This window comes from Gorilla gorilla, chromosome 1 (assembly GCF_029281585.2).
Source record: "Gorilla gorilla gorilla isolate KB3781 chromosome 1, NHGRI_mGorGor1-v2.1_pri, whole genome shotgun sequence".
NCBI classification, from domain to species: domain Eukaryota; kingdom Metazoa; phylum Chordata; class Mammalia; order Primates; family Hominidae; genus Gorilla; species Gorilla gorilla.
The window spans coordinates 101162213-101172692 of record NC_073224.2 but is presented as its reverse complement, the minus strand read 5'-3'; the positions used below and the strand labels follow the sequence as shown (position 1 = coordinate 101172692).

At 45.4% G+C, this 10480-nt stretch overlaps 2 protein-coding genes across 11 annotated transcripts in view; one reads left to right on the top strand and one right to left on the bottom strand.

The window, feature by feature from the left end:
- The window catches only part of DAP3 (death associated protein 3), a 133813-nt gene that overhangs the window by 55646 nt on the left and 67687 nt on the right, over positions 1-10480 (top strand). The gene's annotated exons all lie outside the window — the stretch shown is intronic.
- YY1AP1 (YY1 associated protein 1) overlaps positions 7442-10480 on the bottom strand; it is a 29257-nt gene continuing 26218 nt past the window's right edge. For 9 of the 10 annotated variants that reach the window (XM_063694254.1, XM_063694257.1, XM_063694263.1 and 6 more), the window contains 2 exons: positions 9292-9408; positions 7442-8898 (listed from right to left, as the gene is read on the bottom strand). In XM_063694254.1, coding sequence (XP_063550324.1) covers positions 7645-8898; positions 9292-9408 — 1371 coding nt within the window. In that variant the 3' untranslated portion in view covers positions 7442-7644. Of the gene's footprint in view, positions 8919-9291; positions 9409-10480 lie in introns of all 10 variants that reach the window. The other variant, XM_063694268.1, reaches the window with a different exon arrangement.

The window sequence follows — 10480 nt, the reverse complement described above, 5'->3', positions numbered from 1 at the left end:
CATATGGGTTAGCTTTTTGTTTTTCTTTCCCCAGTGGTTAAGGTCCCTGCTAAGGTGGCTCCAGTTAAAGGCTGGAAAGGACCTTAGGAAGTATCCTCAGTTGTCCTAGCAGTTAAGTTTTCCTGGTGAAGGTAGTTATGCTTAGTGTCCACCAGCAACCACCCAGAGGTATTTTCATACTGGAGAACCAAAAGGCAACTAGCTGTCTTAGGATTACTACAGTCTTCCCAAGTGAAAATGTGAACACAGCTAGTGGTCCTACCTTGACAGTACTTAGACTGTGTGTCCTTTAAAGTGCCCTTAATTAGGAATAGTTTCATACAAACCATACAGGTTTTCTAAATGATGCAGCCTAGGTAACTGCATAGCTTACATATCATGTGAGAGGTTAATCCCTAGGGTGTAGTTACTCTGATGACTCAAGGTTCCCAGGGTTTGACTAGAATTTTTTAATACAAAGTGGCACCTGGGATTTTAGTTCTTTGTGCCTTCTTGGGCCCCAAATAGGTTTTTGAGGAGATGCAACCCCAGAAATGTTACTTTGGTAGGACTGGAGAAGGTTTACTGCTCATCCTGACATTGTAACTTTTGTTGTTTATGTAATTTTGAAGTCATAGAAGTCATGCACATCCATTAATTTGAAGGGAGTCCCTCCCTTGTAGTTGAGGTGGTAGGACATTTTTTCAAGGGCCCAAGATAAGCCTGGGATTGCGATGGCAGTGTGTTTTGGTGATGTTGGAGATAAACAAAGCCAACAGTCCTTTGCCAGAGCTGGACTGGTGGTATTTAACAGTCTTTGGGTTAAATTTTAAAGTCTTAATAAATACCCAGAATCCATTAATTGCCAGAGAAGTAAAATAAAACCCTGCTGTAAAATTAAGCTGATTCCCAGTATGCCTGGTCCCAGTATACACAGGCCAGGGCTAACCATTATGGGACTAAAAATACTTATCTGTTATTTTGTTCTTTTGAATGGGAACCTCAGGGGGTGTATACCTATCCTCTCAGGAATAATGTTACAAAAATGAAGTAAAACATTTTGCTTAATTATTACAAAGGAAATGATTCCATCCATTTGGAAGAAGGCAATAAATTATAAAAATATAAAAACTGCTACTATTATCAAACCTACAGTAACTATGCAGCATAGACACCAAGGAGAGTTGGTAGGCATTCACTTATCTTTTGACTGTCTTTAAAACAGGTACTTCAGGTCTTCCACAGGTTCACAGGTATAGTGGCTGATGGAAGCTTCAAGTTACAGGTCTGGGGCTTCAGGTATTGCAGGCTTGACCCTAGAAAGACGTATCCAACTTCTAATCCTGGTACTTTGACTACAGAAGGCGTGGCCAACACCACTGAAAAAATCCCTTCCATTTGGGTTGGAGTTGTTGAGCAGGTGACCCCTCTTTCTGTGTTTTAACAAATACTTTTCTCTCCTGGCCTGATCTTGGGTTGCTGGTTAGTTCCCAATGCAGAGAACTTTTGAGTTCCAAACTTTTGAAATGCCTGCTGAAATTGTCTCCGGTTAATTATGTATTTTACTAAACTGGCTATTTCTGGATCAGTAATTAGATCATCCATTAAAAATGGCCTTCCCAGCCAGGTGCAGTGGCTCATTCTTATAATCCCAGCACTTTGGGAGGCCAAGGTGGGTGGATCACTTGAGGTCACGAGTTCAAGACCAGCCTGGCCAACATAGTGAAACCCCATCTGTACTAAAAATACAAAAATTAGCGGGGTGTGGTGGCTCACACCTGTAATGCCAGCTACTTGGGAGGCTGAGGCAGGAGAATTACTTGAACCTGGGAGGTGGAGGTTGCAGTGAGCCAAGACTGTGCCACTGCACTCCAGTCTGGACAACAGAGTGAGACTCTGTCTCAAAAAAAAAAAAAAAAAAGACTTCTGTATAACATTTTAAATGGGCTCATATTAATTTTTGCTCTAGGGGAATTATGGATCCTTAAAAGGACTATGGGCAGCAAGCTGACCCAAGTTTCTGAAGTTTCCTGACATAGCTTAGCTAATGCCGATTTTAGAGGTTGATTAGCCCTTTCTACTTTCCCAGAGGATTGAGGTCTCCATGCTGAATGTAAATAGTATTAGATTCCGAGAGCCTTAGCAACCCCTTTAATTATTTGGGAGACGAAAGACATACTGTTCTCACCTTGGAGGCTTTGGGGTAACCCAAACTGGGGATTATTTATCTTAGGAGAACTTTTATAACTTCATTAGACTTCTTTGTTCTGCTAGGGTAAGCCAGTAAATGTGTCTATTAGTACTAGCAAAAACTTGTATCCCCTATAAGCTGGCATATGGGTAAAATCCAATTGCCAGTCTTCCCCTGGGGAAGTGCCCCTTCTCCCGACTGGTTCTATTAGAGGAGGCATTTTGTTCCTGGGGTTGTTGAATGCTCACAGTGAACAGGTTTGACAGACCTGCTTAACCACGGAAGTTAAGTCAGGCCCAATGAAGAGCCTGTTTATCATGGCAAGAGTGGCATCTCCTCATATATGGAAAGAGTCATGCAGGATTTTTATAATTCTCCATTGGGCTGTTTGAGGGAGATACACTTTTGATACCGTATACCACCAGGATCCTTGTTTGTGTCCATCTTCCTCCTTTACTAACTGTTCTCCCTGTGATGTATATTCAGGTTCTATTGGGGAATCATAGAAAGGAAGCAGTGCTAGAATTTGTCGGGATTACACCCTGAGCAGTGCGGCTTTGGCTTATCAGCCTTTCTGTGCCCTTGTGTTATAGGGGTTAGGTTCTTTTGATGCCCCCTACAATGAATTATGGCTATGCTTTTGGCAAGTGTATTGCTTCCAACAGTTGAAGAATTTCAGACCCATGCTTTATGGTGGAAGATTTACTAGTTAGTAGTCCTCTTTCTTTTCAAATTGCAGCATGAGCATGAAACACGAGAAATGCATGTTTGGAATCTGTATAGATGTTAAGCTTTTTCCCTTTTCCTAATGTCAGAACTCGAGTAAGAGCAATGATCTCAGCTTTTTGTGCTGACATACCTGGGGGCAGTGGTTGGACCTCAATAATTGTATTGTAATTTACTGTTGTATATCTGGCCCAGTGTTCCCATTTGATATAAAGCTGCTGAGGTCTGTGAACCAGTCATCCTCTGAATCTGGGAGAGGTCAACCTTTTAAATCAGGCTGGCTAACATATGTATGTGCAATAACTTGCTCGCAGGAATGATTAATTATTGGGCTTGTGGGCAGCAATCAAGCTGGATTCACAGTGTTACAGGTTTTAAGGGTCACATCTAGATTTTCCAAGAGCATAGCCTGGTATTTGGTTAACCTTTCCCCCATCATACAGTTGTGTCCTTTTATTTCTAGGATTGACTTGATGTGGGGTTAATACTTCCAGTGGCTGACCCAGGGTGATTTTAGTGGCTTCTTCCACTAAAATAGCAGTGTCTGCCATCGACTGCAAGCAGCTTGGCTACCGTGTCCAATTTCTTTGAGAAGTAGGCGGTTGGCACTCCCATGGCTATGCCTTTCCTTTCTGCTACATACAAGGGCTTAGTGAGGTCTAAGATGCCAAGAGCGGGAGGCTGGCTGAGAGCCTGTTTTAACTTGATAAAGCCTTCTCTCATGTCCGAAGTCCATTCAGTTGGCTCATTTTCTGGCTCCCTTGTTGCTTTCATAAAGGGGTTTTGCTATGAGCCCAAAATTTGGTACCCATCTTCTGCAAAACCCAGCCATCCCCAGAAAACGACGAAGCTGTTGCTTGGTGTGGGAGGAGCTCCAAACCACATACGGCTTGCACTCATTCTGGGGATATTTGCTGGGCTCTGGATGTTAAGATACACCTTAAATATTGAACCCGTTGGTGGGCAATCTGAGCCTTCCTTTTGGACACTTTATATCCCATCTGCAAAGAAATTTAAGGTTCTTATAGTATTTTAGTCACCCCCTGGGTTGGGCTACACACAAGAAGGTCATGTACATACTAGAGTACACTCCATTTTCCAATTTTAGATCCCTTAGATCCCCAAGGCTTGTGCAAAAAACAAACAAACATGGTTATGCTGAAAGCCCTGAGGGAGGGGCACTGTCCAAGTGTATTTCTGTTTTAGCCCTACCCAGTTTCCCAGTATACCATGCTAGTGTGTTGACCTATTTATTAATGTGGTCTGGGACATTGTCTGCATTACTATTAGCAATTTTGCTGGGTGGTGCCTAAATCGTAGCAGTGTCCCTATTTTAACTATAATATCCCCTCCCAACAAGGGGACTGGCCAGCTTGTTACTACTAGAAATTCTTGTTGGAAGATTTGTTTCTCAAATTGGCAAGTCAAAAGAGGAATAAAGAATCTTTTTTGTGGCTCTCCTTCCATTCCCGTAACGCTTGTGGATGGGGAGGAAGCTTTTCCTACGTAAGTAGTAAGGGCAAAGTAATTTGTCCCTGTATCAAAAAGAAACCAAATTTGGGTGCCCAACACGTCCAGAGTTACCCAGGGCTCCTCAATAGTAATGAATGATGTTCCTGGGCAGGGGTGGTGAGGAAGGCCCTGGGCCCCATCAGTTTTCATCAATTTCTCCTTTTGCACTGTTAAGAGTTTTGACTGACCTCCTCTGTGTAACAGGGCAGTTAATTCTCCAGCACCAGGGGTTGTGACTGGTGCCTTTGTACTGCCAACAGGGTCCCAGTGGGGGCTTACTACAGTCCTTTGCCCAATTCCCATTTTTCTTGCATTTGAAGCAAAAGCCTTTGCTGGCATTATCCTTATGGCCCATTGGGATTCCCTTGGGCACTCTTTGGGCATTCAGGGCATCTCCAATGATGGCTATCGTAATTTTGGCTTGCTTCTTCTTTATTCCTTTTCCTTCCTCCAGGTCATGATTGTTATACACCATAAGGCAGTATCAAGAAGTTGATTTTGATTAGTCTGTGGCATCATCTATAGCTTTTGGAGCCTAATGGCTGGAGCGGATTGGCTAATGAAATGCTGTGCCATTAATATTTTGCCTCTGGAGAGGAAGCGTCCAGATTGGTATATTTCCTTTCCCCAGCCTACCATAAAACATGGCTGGATTTTCCTCCTTGCCTTGTATAACCTCCCTGATCATAATTTGCTAACTTAAGATATTGTCTTTTTCATTCCTCCAAGGAGAGCCTCAAGAAATTTGGCCCAGTTGTTCATTCCCGCAGGGGTGTCAATTAGGATCAGTAGCAGGGGCTGGGGCTGGGCCCTGGTGATTGCCCTAAGGGCTTCAGGCGAATAAATCGTGGGCTTCCTGGCAGGCGGCCTCAAAGATTCATTCCAAGGGGGTACAACACGTTGCTAGAATTAATTGAACATCCCTCCATGAGAGACCAAAGGCTAAAGTCAAAGTTTGGAACCCATCTGCAAATTTCCTGGGGTTCTCAGAATAGCTTCCAAGCTTTTCTTTACATTGTGTTATGGAGAAGCAGGCCTGCACTCTAACTGGCCCCTTGGCTCCTGCTACTTCCCTCAGGAGTAGTAGGGCTGAAAGGGAGTTGAATAAGGTGTTCCACTGTGAGGGGAACTTGGCAGGGTTCCTGGTTTTTGCTCTTGGGTTTGAGCCTCAGGAACACTTGGCAACAGGCTATACAGGAGAGGTTGCCATTTCCCGAGACAGGTGACCCTTGTCAAAATAGGATCATCTACAATATCTGGTTCTGCCTTAGGACCTTTGATTATGGGACAGGTCCTGGAGTTTTGCACATGGTTGGGTTTTGATATACACCCATGAAGGCCTGCACATATGGGATTTCTGGCAATTTACCCTGCATTTTGCAAAATAGGTCTAATTGCAGATGGTGTTATAATTAAGAATTCCATTGACTGCCCATTGTTCCTGGCTGCTTGTCTGGGGCCCCTAAGGGTGTCCCCCTTTAGGGTCCCATCTTAGTGTGACGTGACCTTTGATGGGTACCAGCACTACTTTGGCAAGGTTCTCTCCACCACTGGTGACCCACTATTAACTCCTTTTATTCCTAGATGAAGGCCTTGATTTCTAGCATCTTTTTTTTTTTTTTTTTTGGAGATGGAGTTTCACTCTTGTTGCCCAGGCTGGAGTGCAATGGACACGATCTTGGCTCACTGAAACCTCCACCTCCTGGGTTCAAGTAATTTTCCTATTTCAGCCTCCCAAATAGCTAGGGTTGCAGGTGTGCATCACCATGCCAGGCTTATTTTGTATTTTTAGTAGAGACGGGGTTTCACCATGTTGGCCAGGCAGGTCTCGAACTCCTGACCTCAGGTGATCCGTTCGCCTCAGCCTCCCAAAGTGCTGGGATTACAGGTGTGAGCCACAGCACCTGGCCTCTAGCATCCTTATAATTTGGTAAGGCCATGGTTTCCCATACTTCCTGTTCCACTAGAGTGAAGGCTGTGAACCCTAATGAGAGGAACAGGAGGCTGGTAGGTTTCTTTTGTCATGTGGATTATGGGTAATTTCAGGGAAAAAGGTTGATTTTAGGCATGAAAGATAAAATAGGGCTGGCTATTCCATTCTGGCCCTGGGCAAGAGAGGGAATGTTTAAAAATCCACCACCATGGCAATGGATCCTGTGTAAGGGCAGGCCATTCTATTGAAATAATATGGTGAAGACAAAGGAAACAAGGTCCCCTCAGTGGAGGTCCAAGATGTAGAATGTATTCTAAAGCTTGTGGGTCCCAAAGGTCATCAGCCAGCCAAATGGATCCAGTAGAAGGGTCAAAATATCTAGGAGATACTACCTTTTGCCCTCACTGGCTAACTCTGTAAGAGAATTTGGCATAAGAAAGGAGGGTTTAAGAGGCCTGAGTGTGAATTCGCCCTGAATGAGCTACCACTGCCAATGGTGTCACGTGTAGAACTCAGAGACTATAACCAGGAAAGATAAAAGAGTCTTTCTCCCTTCCGGGCAGGGAAGCTATCCCGATTCATTCCTTGGCCTTCAGGTAACACTGGAGAGTGGCCCTGTCCAGTTGCCCTCAATTACCAAAGAGCTGTTAGAAAACAGCAGCTGAAAGACTCAAAAAAAGAGAACTCAGGTCCGTCACCCAAACTGGGCGATGGTGATCAGGTGCTTCCACATGGATACCCTTCAGTCTCACTGGAGAGTGGCCCTGGCCAGAGACCTGCAGTTGCCTCCATGTTCACATGCTATCTGCTGAGTCTCAAGTTGGAAAAGGGAAAGAGAGGAAAAGGTTCCCCTGTATGGAGTGGAGCCCTGCACAGAGATATAGCTCCAGCCCATGCCAAAAAATGAAGGCTTGATAGGGAAAGAAAAAGGAAAGAAGAAAAGAAAAATAACCGCCCCCTTCCCCTGCACCGCAATTTGGACTTACCTCCAGGCTGGCTTGCCAAAATATGTTACTGTCGGAGGGTCTTGACTACAATTTGTCCAGGTTCTTGGAATGTTGAATGAAGAATTGAACAAATTGCACAAATCAATGAAACAATGAAGCAATAAAAGCACAGATTTATTGAAGCAAAAGTATATTCCACAGAGTGGGAGCAGGCTAAAGCAAGCTGCTCAAGAGCCCCAGTTGCAAAATCTGGGGTTTAAGTACCCTTTAGGGGTTTCCTACTGGTTACACCCTATGCGCCACCAATCGGAGGCCGAAGTGAAGGCTCCCAGTCTCCAGACTCTTATTCTCCCAGCTCAAGGAAATCCACTGATTTCCTCTGTAGCATCTTCAGGTTCCATCTTGACTTCCTCTAAATCCCCAGGGGAAGAGTTGTTTAGAGACTCCTGGATGCCCTGAGGGAGCGGCTCCAGAGCTTGCCTTCCCTCCTCTGTTTTCACAACGGTCCAGCGATAGGCACTGTTCTCTGACAATCCTTCTTGGCACTGTTTATCGACTGGTGGAGGCCCTGGGCTATGTTCCACTTTGGGGAAAACAGTAGCAGAGAGAGGAGATAGTTCCTGGGGCTCTAATTTGGGTTCTAGGCCCTGAAAGGCATTTTCCCCATCAGCCACAGCACAAGCAATGTCCACATTCACGTGGGCCTTATCTTCAGGGGTGGATGGTATAGGAAGATTCACAGAATTGCCAGAAACAATTAAGGGTGAGACAGAGGAGGCCACAAGGGGCTGGTTCAATGGACAGGGGAAGGAAGTAGGGTTAACCAAGAGGGTGGCGATGGGAATAGTCTGGGGACTCTGGGCCACAGCCGCATTGACAGGCTGGATCATGTTACAGCCACCGCCAAGGCTCACAATCTTCACAGTGGTAGCAGGAACAGTGAAGATAACAGATGCAGGGTGGATAACAGGGGCAGGTTTGATACAGCGAAAGGCCCTGGCTCCCCTTCTTTTTGAGGGTCTCCGTCTCACATATGGCTTTCGAAACATGGAAGAGGCAGGGGAGGGCATCATTACCTTGGGCATAGGGGCAGAAGAGAGCAAAGTCTGGGACTCAGACAGAGGGAAGCTTGTCCTGGCCTCAGGGGGCATAGCAGGCAGTGCTGCAGGAGACTCAAAACTCTCACCTCCACTGACCCCCAGTGGAGGGACACCTGGAACTGTCTGTAAAACAGTGGCTGGCTGTACTGGGTGAGGAATCCGGAGCACCATTTTGCTGGGAGGGGCTTCTGAATGAGTTGATTGGGCTGGTGTTTTCCCAGGGTTGAAGCTGGGCTGGAGAGAAGGGCTGGGTTGGATAAGGAGGGGTTTCAGGACTGATGAACGCTTCTGTCTCCAAGCCTTCTTGGGGAAACGGTCGGCAACTGGCTTCAGTTTCAGGACTACACCCTTAGGCAATAGCAGTGGGTACCGAGTTTCACTCCCCAACTCTGAGTTGTCTTTTTCTAGGCCTTGATCTGAGTTGATCTCAGTGGTTCCAGTCATATTTCCTACCTCTCTAGCACCATCAGCCATGTGCCGCAGTTCTTCCTGGATGGATGGCAGACTGGCCTATTGGAAATGAGAACACTCTGATCCAGCACATGTCAGAATTTGGGAAAAAGAATAGGACTTTCTAAGTTTAGGGACCTGAGACAAGCTCAAGGCATCTTTCCAAGGGACTCTGCATATCAAATTTCTACAAAGACCACAGTCCAATTATACACTTTAGAAACTCTTCTCTGAATTTCCTTTAGCAAATTACCATTCTACCCATTATTTTGAAAATGTTGTAGAATCACCCGGAGAAGGGCAGAAAAGTAAGGGAAGAAAGGTGAATCAGGAAGATTTCTGAAGTCCTAGTTCTACAACTAAAGCATTAGACGATTAAGGAAGTCCTTGATATTCTCTCAGAACTTTCAGTGACCTTCTGCCTCCTACAGACTTCGAGGAAGAGGGCTGTACCTTTAACCAGAATGGGAGCCGGTGTTCTTCTCTCTCTATAGGTGGCTTCCACTGATGTGGCTGGATCTCTTCACAGCATTTTCCTAGGACTGGCAGCTGTTTGGTCTTCTTATAACACTTAACATGAAAAAAATGCGCATGAATTACATTCCTTCTGGAAACACTGTCCTCTGTCAGGCTGGTGAATGGGGTGGGTGGTGGATCAAGAGAAACACACAGACACACAAGACCACATACACAAACATCCATGAACACACATATACGAATAGCATATGCTGAATACTTGTACATTTCAAATTAAACTAATCTCTATTTAAAGATTTTATAGTTATTCAGTATTTTCTTTCTGAGACAGAGTCTTGCTCTGTTGCCCAGGCTGGAGTGCAATGGCGCGATCTCCGCTCACTGCAAGCTCCACCTCCCAGGTTCACGCCATTCTCCTGCCTCAGCCTCCGGAGTAGCTGGGACTACAGGTGCCCGCCACCACACCCGGCTGATTTTTTTGTATTTTTAGTAGAGACAGGGTTTCACTGTGTTAGCCAGGATGGTCTCGATCTCCTGACCTCGTGATCCACCCGCCTCGGCCTCCCAAAGTGCTAGGATTACAGGCGTGAGCCACCGCGCCCAGCCCTATTCAATATTTTCTAACTGATGATCTCCATTCTGGTTGCCAGGAAGGGGAGAGTTTAGGTCACAGAGAGAAAAGGAAGCAGATGCTAAGAGCAATCTTATATAAGATTTGTTCCTGCTCAACAGCTGCAAAGACAGCATCGTAATCTATAAAATGGACACATCAAAGACTTTAAGCAAATGATGGTGTGAAGGGCATCAGAAGGGAAGGAAAAAAAAAAAAGGCTGAGGCAGTTCAGTTTTAAGAGTAAATAGGCTGGCCATGGTGGCTCACATCTGTAAACCCAGCACTTTGTGAGGCTGAGGCGGGCAGATCACTTGAGATTGAGAGTTTGAGACCAGCCTGGCCAACATGGTGAAACTCCATCTCTACTAAAAATACAAAAATTAGCTGGGTGTGGTGGTGGGTGCCTGTAATCCCAGTTACTTGGGAGGCTGGGGCAAAAGAATCGCTTGAACCTGGCAGTGGGGGTGGTAGGGTGGAGATTGCAGTGAGCCAAGATCATGCCACTGCACTCCAGCCTTGGTAATAGGGTGAGACTCCATCTCAAAAAAAAAG